The sequence below is a fragment of the Denticeps clupeoides genome, chromosome 12 (genome assembly GCF_900700375.1).
Source record: "Denticeps clupeoides chromosome 12, fDenClu1.1, whole genome shotgun sequence".
NCBI classification, from domain to species: domain Eukaryota; kingdom Metazoa; phylum Chordata; class Actinopteri; order Clupeiformes; family Denticipitidae; genus Denticeps; species Denticeps clupeoides.
The window spans coordinates 2,483,251-2,495,683 of record NC_041718.1 but is presented as its reverse complement, the minus strand read 5'-3'; the positions used below and the strand labels follow the sequence as shown (position 1 = coordinate 2,495,683).

At 49.0% G+C, this 12,433-nt stretch overlaps 2 protein-coding genes across 4 annotated transcripts; both read right to left on the bottom strand.

Moving 5' to 3' along the window:
- Positions 1–813: 813 nt before the first annotated feature.
- hyal1 (hyaluronidase 1) lies at positions 814–5,332 on the bottom strand. Of its 2 annotated transcripts, none has more exons than XM_028998373.1 (4): positions 4,483–5,332; positions 3,273–4,195; positions 3,056–3,178; positions 814–2,297 (listed from the first exon to the last, which is right to left on the bottom strand). In XM_028998373.1, exons 1-4 carry the CDS (start codon positions 4,487–4,489, stop codon positions 1,956–1,958), a joined length of 1,395 nt encoding a protein of 464 aa, XP_028854206.1. In that variant the 5' UTR covers positions 4,490–5,332; the 3' UTR covers positions 814–1,955. The 2 variants fall into 2 exon arrangements, with proteins under 2 accessions (XP_028854206.1, XP_028854207.1); XM_028998374.1 differs by having other exon boundaries at positions 3,089–3,178; positions 4,483–5,330.
- A 912-nt stretch (positions 5,333–6,244) lies between these two features.
- On the bottom strand, positions 6,245–11,470 carry hyal2a (hyaluronidase 2a). 2 transcript variants are annotated; one of them, XM_028999302.1, is made up of 4 exons: positions 10,827–11,470; positions 9,331–10,297; positions 7,249–7,338; positions 6,245–7,164 (listed from the first exon to the last, which is right to left on the bottom strand). In XM_028999302.1, the coding sequence occupies exons 2-4, from the start codon at positions 10,255–10,257 to the stop codon at positions 6,742–6,744; spliced, it is 1,440 nt and encodes a 479-aa protein (XP_028855135.1). In that variant the 5' UTR covers positions 10,258–10,297; positions 10,827–11,470; the 3' UTR covers positions 6,245–6,741. The 2 variants fall into 2 exon arrangements, with proteins under 2 accessions (XP_028855135.1, XP_028855137.1); XM_028999304.1 differs by having other exon boundaries at positions 9,331–10,294.
- Positions 11,471–12,433: the final 963 nt, after the last annotated feature.

Genomic DNA, 12,433 nt, shown 5'->3' with positions numbered 1-12,433 from the left:
TGGAGACTAATTAAGTATGTTATATTATACTCATGAATGTATAGATGATCATTAGTATTCAGCATAGAAACTCTTTCAGGGCTGTTTGAAAACCATGCCTGTTGTCTAACAGAAATGCTGTAACCACAGCAAACATTCCCTGCTTATCTGCGTATGGATTAATAATCAATGGATCATGAATTCCGGCAGTTAAGGACTGTGATGTGGGTGGTAGTAGCCTAGTGGGAAACACCATGGTTCAAATCCCACTTACTACAATTGTGTCCCTGAGCAAGACACTTAACCCTGTGTCTCCAAGGGGGATGGGGGTGTCCCTGTAACTACTGATTGTAAGTCGCTCTGGAAAGGGGCGTCTGATAAATGCCGTAAATGATAATACATGTGAATTGACGTGTATGTAAGTGGGTGTTCACGGTCGAAATGTCCCATTTGAAGACATCCTGGATGTCTTGTAGCTGCAGATGCAGGCTGCAGTTTTTGGTCCACACTCCTCTGAAGGACACTGAGCACGACAAACCGTTCATTAGTCCGCAAAAGAGCGAGACCGCGGAGCCATACCATCTTAACCAGGCAGTGGGGGGAACAGAGCAGACGATGAGAACATGAGGGTGTAGAGGGAAGCGGGAGCGGGGCGAGGCCCACGAGAATCGATGGGGAGGGGATGGCAGACCAGAGGAACGCGACAGATAAAAGTGCAAGAGGAATTTTTCGGCTGTCCACTATCACTGCTTCCACTCGTGGCTTATCTCTCCACCGACAAGGCTGGGTCAATCCAATTGGTCCTCAAGTAGAGAGAGTGAGACATAACAGACCTAATCTCTTCGGTTAGCTTTAATTTAGGCTGGAAAACATTCCTTGTTGAAGAAGGAGAAACAGAAACAACCCAGCATACATTATCAGATGGTTTAGCTGAAAACCATGCAGGAACTCACATATCAGAAGTATTTAAGCATCTCATGATACCATATCGATGTATTGACCACGATAAAATACAGTTGATTCTGATAAACGTCATATTTTGCAGGACAGTTATCTACAATACAATCATGATATATTTGTAACAGAAGAAAATGTTTAAACTTTGCAGCTATCTGGTGTAAAATGGTGTTAAATATTAATATATCAATAAACCATATTCAGTATTTCAGTAATCTATCACCAAACTTAGAATTACAATGTCTTGCCTAATCATTATTTTTGACTCATCCCTATCCATTATCTGTTCAGTCAACTGGCAGCTGCTTTTATCTGGAAGGATGGAATTATTAGGCTCCTGGAGCAGAGAACAGGTTGGATACTGTTCAGCCAGTCTTTTAAGGCCACGGTGTAGTAACACAGTTTGCCCTTTCAGTTGGCGCATTTACTTTTACACTATGACACTGGAATTTCAATGTGGCGTCCCCATGAAGACGAGCGTGTCAAAGTGACTTTTCACAGGAACGTCGCTGCTGCCACCTTCAGTGCTTTATACGAAATTAGCACTCGTCCTTGAAGAAACCGCCCTTCCCGCTGTCCCATGCATGTACTTTTACTGCCATCTAGTGACCACAGCCACCAGAGCACAGCGCACAGACACGGCCCGAGGTAACAGCGCAGCTAAACGCATTTACAGTCAAACATATAACAATCACTGTGAATTTTGTGGAAGAAAGCGATTCGAAGGTTTAATGTTTTATACGGAATTATTGTTGAGTCTGGTTCTGGATTCACAATAAAGAATATTCATTTTTAAATGCACCAGTTGGATCCTTATCCTGTATATTCATGCATTTGTATGTTTCATAACCGAACAGCAGGTTTGGCTTTGATCGGGCCACCTCTGAATTATTTATTATATGGTATAATTATTAGTGTATCAACTGAGAATAAGTGTTTTGGTTTGAGATGAAATGGCTTCTGCACCACATGGTAAAAGTCAAGTACTTGACCGAGATTTGAATGGCTGTATAAAAGGTTCAGGCCTTTAGTCTGACCGAGCAGTCGGTCCCTGACCAGCCGGCGAAACACTGGCACTTGTAGGACAGCAGGTCGGCTGCGCTGTCCTTGAAAGGGCCAGGCTTCTCCTGGGCGACGAACAGGGGGTCGCTGGGCGTGGCTCCTGGTCTCTCGGCTCGGGGGGAGATCGTCCAGGCTGCAGGGTCGAGGTGAAGGTGGGCTCCAGACGAGGCGTCTTTCCTCTGACAGCGTCCATGGGAGGAGCACATGTTGCGGCTGCAGACCTGCGCGGCCGTGGTCACGTTCACCACGTACGGGCCCAGGGTCTTGTCTACGTAGTCCTTCACCGCTTCGCACGAAGCCTGCGAAAGGAAACACGGACGTTATTTGATAGAAGCTATAGAAACCAGTCCGTTCTTTTCTCTTCTGCACTTCTTACACACAAACACCGACGTCCTTCCGTCCACTAGGAGAGGACGTCTTCAGCTTCTGGATGTCGGCGTAGCCGTAAGAGAAACCTGCGGCGTTGGCTGTTACGGTATAAGCCGATGGCTTAAGCAGGGGAAGTGGTCGCCTGACGGGTAAGGACACGGACCCGTAATCGAAAGTTAGCCTTGGCCACCGCCAAGGTGCCACTGAGCAAAGCACCGTCCCCACACGCCGCTCCCCGGGCGCCTGTCATGGTGCCCACTGCTCACCAAGGGTGATGGGATAAAAACAGAGGACACACTTTGTTGTGTGATCGTGTCCTGAGCTGCAGCGTTTCACAACGACAGTCACTTAAAGGGTGTTTTAGAATTAAAATCATCTAGACTCTTCTCCGTCTTGGCCCTTCGGTGGTGGAATGAACTTCCCCTCGAGGTCAGAACAGCTCAGTCACTGAGCACCTTCACACGGCAGCTCAAGACCTTCCTCTTTAGAGAAGATTTAGATGAACTTGTAACATTCTTATTGTCTGACTTCTGTGTAGAAACTACAACAGAGTGAATAAAAAGATTGTATTCATAGTTGGGGTCCCAGTGAACCGGAACTGATCACTTCATCCATGGTTGTAAGTCGCTCTGGATAAGGGCGTCTGCCAAACGCCTTAAATGTAAATGTAAAATGATTAACGATTTACCTCGCCAGGCAGGATACCCCGAGGTCGGTGTACCTTAGACATGGCGTAGTTGGCATCGCCCCACAGCACCACTCCAGCAGCTCCTAACGCGGCGCTCTCCCCGATGGTGTTAATCAGCTCCTCCTGTAAAGGAGCACGGCAGGAATGCAGCTCTGTCACCGCAGCCGCGGGCCCAAACATCTCAAAACTTCATTTTCAGGTTTGAACCTGCACCGACCTCTGAGAGAAACTCCAGCGTGAAGGTGTAGACGATGCGGGCATAGGGCAGCACCGCGGGAGGCGTGGCGGTGACCTGCTCGCGAACTCTCATGGCCTCCTGCACCCTGTGCCTGGTGTAGAGGAGGACGTCCTGCTGACGGCCCCTGAGCGAAAGGTCCAAGTAGATCTGAGGGTAGAGCGCCGAGCTGGCGTTCCACAGCCACCGCAGCTGGTCGTTCCGCCGGACCTCCAGCTCGGGGCACGCCCCTGTGTAGTTGACCGAGGTTTTGCCCGGGTTGTTGTAGCAGTCGGGGAAGCCGTAGAAGCCCCACATCCCCCCGGGCCTCTTGGCGAGGGCCAGACGCAGGGTCTCCTCCATGAACGCTCGGCCCGCCTGCTCGAACCGCGCCCGGGCTTCCTTCAACACCTTCTGGGGGTTCCAGTCGGGGTGCTGGGCCCGCACCAGCGCCTCGGACCCTTGCCAGTACACGTGTTTGCTGTCCCAGTTGCGGTCCCAGAGGGGCCGCCAGCTCTCCCAGTCAATGACGGCCAGGCCCTGGAAGAGGGCGTCCGGGATGTAGTAGCTGAGGTCCTTCTCAGCAGCCCACAGGTGCTTTTGGAGGCTGGCGTTTTGGGGGACCCCGCCGTTGATGGCCACGCCCTGGGAAGTGTAGTAGGGATAGAGGCCCAAGTGGCTTTCGTAGAAGATGGTGACGTTGTCTCCCGCGAACGTCTGGTTGTCATTGACCACGATGTCGAACATGCTGAGGTCCAGGTCCACGCCATAGCGGCTTTTGCACAGATTTGTTGGCGCGTTCCAGGCGGCGAGGAAGGGGAAGTCAGAGGCCGAGGGGAACGCGGCGTCGTCCCACCTAAACGGAGAGGAACAAGCAGAAAAGACAAGAAGCAGCAGGGGCGGAGCCGCCAGGAAGTGCCCCATACCTGCAGGGGGAAGTGGGTGGATTTAATCTAAATGGAAATGAGGCGAGACGTCCAGGTCTCCTACAGAAATTCATGTCTATTATTCTACCGATATAATAAATGTGTCACAGAACAGAAATTAAATGACTGATGCGGTTTCCACACGCACCACAGCTAAGCTTCTAGTTGTGGTGCGAGATTACTATCAATATGCAAATCGAAATGATCACCACTTGAACGCAGAGCTGCAGAACTCTCCGTGACGTCAGCTGCGTATCATCTGCTACACCGAAACGCCGACGACTCACCCGTCATGCTTTTCGGCAGGTTTTCGGACCTGTCGGTGTCCTCGCAGGGCACCAGAGGACCGGCGCTCCGACGCGGAAACAACTCGTGATGCAGAAGGCGGAAGAGAATCGGCACAGAGGGGCGGAGTCTGGACTTTGGGGCGTGTACTAACGCAACACGTCCACGCCCCCGAGATACGAATTTGTGCTTTTACAAGTAAAGTGAAGTGATTGTCACTTGTGATACACAGCAGCAGAGCACACTGTGCACACAGTGAAATTTGTCCTCTGCATTTAACCCATCACCCTGAGGGGAGGGACGTTCGGGGACCCACATGTGTTGGTACATTAGTTCCAGGCAGCGTCCGTGGTCCATGTCGGTCCTGGGTCACATTAAGCTGGTCTTGTCTGTGTGCCAGTGCCATGGAGGTCAGTAGTGGGGCAACAGTACATACATTATTACCAGTGAAGTGACTATATGGTGATCTGGTTATAATGGCGCCTGGCAGTGGGGGGAAATATTGTAAGGCCCAGTGATGTATAGGTGGGGGACCGGACCACTGCCAAACTCACCACTTGTCACACTGGATAAATGGTTGAAGAATGAGCTTGATCCATGGAGGCTGGTCACTGACAGCCTGGCTCCAGATACCTTTAGAGGTCTGGTGGTGCACTACTAGGTTATAATGTTACGACTGATTATTATATCTGTTTAGAAACGTGTTAAAACTCCTTCTTTAAGTCGCCAATTTACGGAACCAAGCAAAAACAGAAATAAACGTTTTCTAACGCTGGCACCACAAAATAATTTAGAATGTTCAGACATTAAACCTAAAACAACATATGAAGTTTACATTACATTTACATTTAAGGCGTTTGGCAGACGCCCTTATCCAGAGCAACTTACAACGTGCTCTCATGTTACCATGTTACCAAGTGATCAGTTCCGGTTCACTAGGACCCCCCAACTATGAATACAATCTTATTATTCACTCTGTTGTAGATTCTATACAGAAGTCAGACAATAAGAAGGTTACAAGTTCATCTAAATCTTCTCTAAAGAGGAAGGTCTTGAGCTGCCGTTTGAAAATACTCAGTGACTGTGATGTTCTGACCTCAAGGGGAAGTACATTCCACCACCAATTATAATAAAAAATTGACATAGTGACTCATATCTTACTGTAGCTGATGGCTAATGAATCCCATCTTATTGTTTAAAAGCTATAGTTACACTGAATTAACTATAATGATTAGTTGCGGACCGCTTTTGCTGTAATTAGTGACTCTCTTTGATGTGGTTTCTCCAGGAATAGGCTTTTAAACCTTCATGCTACAAAAAGTTTAGTTCCATTCCATAAAAATCACACACTATTTTGTCATAACATTACAACAACCTTTACCTTTTTTTGTGCATTGGATTTTGAAAATGAACCAGGGACATGTTGCATGTCATTATATTTTAACGCTAAAATGAAAAATGTTTGTTAACTGTACTGCAAGCCTGTGAGAAAACTTACTGAAGGCAAACACGGCACCGCCATGACCTGAACACATTGGATATTTTTTTGAAAGAACAGACTGGAGCTTTAATGTATGCAAAAAGCACTCTGGTTTCTGCCATACAGAAAGAACACGACTGTGAACTTCATGAAAATAAAGTCCAGTGTACGGTAACAACAGTCATAGTTTCTCTCTCTGAACAGTATCAAGCTAAACACACACACACACTATGTCCTTCATAGAAAGCTAGTTCAAAAGCAAGGATTAAACAGTGAAAACGGAGTTCAAAAATAACCTTTTAATTTGGGAAGCAATTAGCGTTTCAGTGCACATATTTGAACCGTTTCATTAACTTATCCTCAAAACACATACAGGCCCACGCCCACAGTCACTCGGAAAACACACTGTGCTGAACCTGTGGGGACCGTGGAAAAAACCCACCCCGACATGACAGTCCTGGCGGCTGAAACTGGAGGGAAAATGTATGGGCGTGTTATTTGACCACCACCCTGGTCACGTAACAATCAGAAGACAACTGCGTATCTTCTGTCTGGCCTTGTTGACGCAAAAGCTGAACATAAGCTGATAAAGGGAAGGTTCTGTGACCTTATGACGGGCGCCACCGTCCGAAGTTCCCCCCCACGCACGGTGAATCAAACTTGGATAATCAATTTGCAGCTCCCCAGACGGGAAACGGTTGAGAGTATTTCGCATTAGAGGCCGACTCACCTCGCCAGCGCCCTCAGCAGGCTGAAGAAGCATATTTTTGAATAATTCTGCCTACTTGACCAGATGACCTCTGCTAACTGTAACTGCGACCAGCAGAAGCGGCAGTGTCGGCCACGCCCGCCACGCTCCCAGGGTGGGCGCGGCCCCACGTTGGTGCGCCGGGTCGCTTTGCGCACAGCCGTCGCCCAGGAACCCGCTGAAGCACTGGCACCTGAAGTCCTGCGCCCAGTCCTCGTCCCCGTCCCTCGCGCCCTCCCCCACGGCCTCCACCCTCAGGCGGCCCGCCCGGTCCGCCGCTATTCGCCGGGCGAGGGGGCTGAGGTGCAGGTAGGCGTCGGCGTCGGCGCGCCTGCGGAGGCATCGCCCGTTGGAGCCGCACAGGGCCCGGCTGCAGTGCTCGGCGGCCGTGGTCACGTTCAGCAGGTAGCGTCCCAGGGGACCCGACACGTACTGGTTCATGCTGGCGCAGCTCTCCTGAAAACACACGGCGAGAGGTGAGTGGAACGGAGGGGACCGTGGTGGGGACCGTGGTGGGGACCGGTCCGCGCGTCCTCTTACTCTGCTGGCCGCGTAGCTGTCGTCCCCCCACAGTATTACACCGGCAGCTCCCAGGGCCACGCTCTCTCCGATGGTGGCAACCAGGTCGTCCTGGAGGGATCACACATGGCATCCAGGGTTAAGTTGGCATGGAGGTGTTGACAAGTACTAGGCTAGCATTCTTCCTGAGCGCAGCTGAAAGCCCCCCCACGCAGGAAAAGGCTGCGGCTAAAGATAAGGGGTGACGCCTGGGGTTAAAGGGCATGGAACCAAAGAAGCACACGCATACATGAATCTTTTCCATGGACTTTTTCCATGAGAAAATGCTTCCATGTGACATTTAGTAATAGTCAATATTGAATACAATTAACAAGCATGTTTGTGAATGTTTTCCAGGGATTGGATGCCATGAACTACTTTCACGGAAGTGGTCCACAACTTCAAACACACACGGATCGTGGAATGTATTCTAACGTAGCCGAGTTGTAAAGTAACATCCTGCAGACCATATTACTTCAGTTTCCCCGCTGTGGCTTCCTGTCCGTTTTAAGACTTTATTGTTGAACACTGAACACATGAACACTGAAAAAACACATCTTAGGGGGTGGTACTTACACACCCGTCTAAGAACCACAAGACCACAAAGTGACAGGTTCAGACCCCACTTACTACCATCGTGTCCCTGAGTGTCTCCAGGTGGGACTGTCCCTGTAAATACTGACTGTCTGATCAATCATCTGATTATAATAAACTGGTCTTGTGTTTTATAGATTTTTTGTCAATTCTTTTATTGTTCTGTCCTTTTTTAAGTTATTGTGCTCACACAACACTTGATAAAATGAAATGAAAATAAATCATCTAGCTACAGACAGGAGACAGGTTATGCTCAGTAGAAGACATTATTTGTAGGTGGTAGTGTCCTAGTGGGTAACACACTCGCCTATGAACCAGAAGACCCAGGTTCAAATCCCACTTACTACCATTGTGTCCCTGAGCAAGACACTTAAGTGAAGTGAAGTGATTGTCACATGTGATACACAGCAGCACAGCACACGGTGCACACAGTGAAATTTGTTCTCTGTGTTTAACCCATCACCCTGAGTGAGCAGTGGGCAGCCATGACAGGCGCCCGGGGAGCAGTGTGTGGGGACGGTGCTTTGCTCAGTGGCACCTTGGCAGATCGGGATTCGAACTGATTACGGGGCCGCTTCCTTAACCGCTAGGTCACCACTGCCCCACCACTTAAAGCTGAGTGTCTCCACGGGGGGACTACTGATTGTAAATCGCACTGGATAAGGGCGTCTGATAAATGCTGTAAATGTAAATGTATTTCTAATAGCATCCATTTATGATACAAGCAGCAGCACGTTCTACAAAACCTTGTGAGGTTTGCTGCTCTGGTTATCTCTTATTTAAAAAACCCTCAACAACATCTACTGAGGGATAAAAAAAAAAACAGTTGGCCCACAATTTGAAATCTGTGTGAAACAGGAACTGAAGCAACCCTATTTATTTATTTAATCTTGAACCAGGAAGTTCCAAAGAGTTTTTACAAACGGAGTCATGAGCAAAAACGCCACGGAAAACCAGACGCGACACATGGATAAGGTAACCTTGTGAGGATACGTGCTGATCTTTTAAAAACAATTTTATATTTTAAACTTCCACACCCCTCTTTATTTGCCACTAATTCAGACAGAACAGTTTAGCACATTTTTTTTACCGCCGATCACTGCAAATGTAAGTTCACGAAAGAAGTGTTGGGTAGTTAACTGGATCTTGAAGATGAAAAACCAACTACCCGCTCCGTATGGGTGCACTTATTGCTCTCGCCCAGGGTGGTAGTAGCCTAGTGGGTAACACACTCGCCTATGAAGCAGAAGACCCAGGTTCAAACCCCACTTACTACCATATTGTCCCTGAGCAAGACACTTAACCCTGAGTGTCTCCAGGGGGGGGACTGTCCCTGTAACTACTGATTGTAAGTCGCTCTGGATAAGGGCGTCTGATAAATGCTGTAAATGTAAAACGAACTTTAATGCTGTTATTAAATTGGAGGAGCCTGACGCCAGCTCCACGTTCAGACGAGCCGGCTTTTCTCACCTCCGAGAGCACCTGCAGCTCCTTGGTGTAGGTGGGACTCGCGCAGACAAACACCGGGCGGGCCAGCCCCTCCCCGGCAGAGGCCAGGCGCATCCCCTCCTTCACGCGGTTGCGGGTGTACAGCCGGGCGAAGGGCGTGGAGCGAAGGACCGGGTCCAGGTAGATGGAGGGGAAGAGGGCGGAGCTCTCCAGCCAGAGCCACCTCAGCTGCTCGTTGCGGGCCACCTCCACGTCCGGGCAGCGGCCCGTGTAGTTCTCCAGGCTGTTGCGGTAGTTGTGGTTGTAGCAGTCGGGGAACAGGTAGAAGCCCCACAGTTGCTCGGGGCGAAGGCTCTTGGCCAGCCTCAGCGTCTCCAGCATGAGTTTGCGGCCGGACAGTTCAAACTCCTGATGAGCCACCTTAGACACTTGGTTCTGGGGCCATGTGGGGTTCTTCTGCGCCACCAGTTCTCTGGACTGGTTCCGGTACACATCTTTGGTGTCCCAGTTGCGGCTCCATAGCGGTCGCCACTCCTCCCAGTCAATGATGGCAAGTCCCATGGCATTTGGCTGAATGTAACGCTTCACCCTTTCAAGGACTTCCTCCAGATGTCGAGAGAGACTCACCGATTGGGGGAGACCATTGTTGACCAATGTGCCGTCTCTCGCAATGTGAGGGTACAGACCCAGGTCCTTATGGAAGACAGTCAGATGGGGTTTTGGGTTTTCATTAGGCGATGCCATCAGAAGGAACTGCTCTAGCTGAAGGTGAACGCCATGACGGGTGTCACAGTCCTTTGTAGGAGCGTTCCAAGCCAGGAGCAAAGGTTTGTGGGGGTAAAGCGGCCATTTTGTAGGCTTCGGGTCACCGGGACTTGCGAAGCTGGGCCACACCAATGAAAGAAGGAGCAAGCAGACTCTCCATTTGTTGGCGGGCCAGCGGGCCATGGCCGGCGCCTTGATGTCACAGCACAGACGTCAGTATCTGCTATACAACACAGGGACAGGACATCACAGCTCTTCAACAGAGACGTTGCAATGTACAGTCGAAGCATATTAGACATTGCCCAACTTATTTATGATTAAGCTGTAATGATGTTATAAAATACACAGTGTAAGTGTGCTCGCTTTCAGGAGACTTTTCACTTTAACTTCACATTGAAAGTCAAATTTGAATCCATTTGTGCTCACAATAAATCACTTTTTAGGTTCATTTTAAATCACACCCATGTCAGAGTAATGAATGATATTCTATTAGACGACTGGTGTGACAAGAGTGACATTTTTTCAAAGTAATGAGGACATTACAACATGATAAGAGTACACTAGAGCCGTATATTTTAGTACATATTCAGTAAAATCAAATGAAATACTTGTCATTAAGTGAACGATTAATTTTTCTGGGCTAATATTTTAACACATTCTGCACACACGAAAAAAGAAGGTAAATTATTTCACGTCTGGAAAGTTGGTGTAAATAACGTTATTATTATATTTGAAGTAAGTTGAGATCCTACCTCTCCCAGGAGCCCGGAGAGAGTTGAGGGGACACCGAGCGAGCCATCGCGCCGCAGGCTGGCCGGAGAGTCCGCTGCGACCCGCTCCGGCGGCGGCGGCCTGTTCCATTCGCTCCGGACGGGGGGGGGCGGACCGACCCACCCCGCGATCGCGACGCGCCTTCTGGCGAATTCTCGGGGAGAGCCGGTAAAAGTGTGGTTTGTAACGCGCAGGACGCGTGAAAGTGTTCGTGATTGCAAGTATTCGTGAGAGTTTAGGACGTGGAAAGGAAGTGTTGCTTCCTCGCGCCCCGGATCGCGGGGCTTCTAACTTTGTCCAAGAAGTTTTACTGCCAAGATTGCATAGAGCTTAATTATAGAGTGCAGATGAAAACCGCAGCTTAGATATAGAGGCTGTGGAAGGAGCAGGTTGCAGCTGGGCCATGTGCAGTTTAACTGTTGGAGGAAATAAATACATTTAAAAAATCATCTTCTATATGAATTCCACAATATATTACAATATAAATTCGGTTCTGGACTGGAGTCCTTGGATCGAGCCCTTGGGGGCTGCAAATAGCAACATATAAAGTGCAAGCTAAATACTACGACCCTCATGCACAGTGCAAGTTCGCCACCAGGGACAGGGATTGTCCCTCATGCACCAGGGCCCTGTGGGGACCGGGACAATCCCTCATGCACAATGCAAGGTGGCCACCAGGGCCCTGTGGGGACAGGGATTGTCCCTCATGCACCAGGGCCCTATGGGGAATGGGATTGTCCCTCGTGCACAATGCAATGTGGCCACCAGGGCCCAGTGGGGACAGGGATTGTCCCTGGCATATGGAGCACAAGCTGGCAGTTTTTCCCAACGAAGAAGTTGAATAGCAGGGCACTGAGTCGATCATCATGTTCTTCTTAACACATGGCTGCCCACTGCTCACCAAGGGTGATGGTTAAAAGCAGAGGACACATTTCGTTGTGTCACCGTGTGCTGTGCTGCAGCGTTTCACAATGACAATCACTTCAAATTCACTGTATCCAAGGAATGTCTTACTAGTACACAGACCAAGATGGTAGATGATGTTCTAATGATATAATTTATTTTAATCATACTTTTCATAAAAGCACAACTGATAATTCGTACGTCAAAAGCATTTTCTCCACCGGGTCTTTTTGGGGTTGCTGAGTCAGACGAACGGACGGGCAGAGCGCAAAGATTGGGGAGAATTTGGCTTCCTTCCACCCTGCATCCTGTTCAGCGTGAACCCCGGTCTTTACATCATCATTCCCTCGGTCCCGCCCTGTCCAGGAAGCTTAAACAATGTAGGGGAACTAATGGAGCACACGCCCCACACACCCTTTTATCACTACCTGTGCTTCCTACACCCCACCCCAGAAACATGAGGTCATTTTTGCATTCCTTTCCAAGTGTGCAACTTCAAAGATTGAAGAACAAATGACTTAATTAATTAATGTAATTCAAATAAACAACTTGGTAGCTGAAGCAATAAATACTTCAGAAAGTGCAAATTGTCTGTGCTTTTCCGTTGCTTAACATTAGTGGGAAAACTAAGTCATCCTCCCTACGAGAGGATGACGAACGCCTTTGAACAAGGACTGAATGCTGG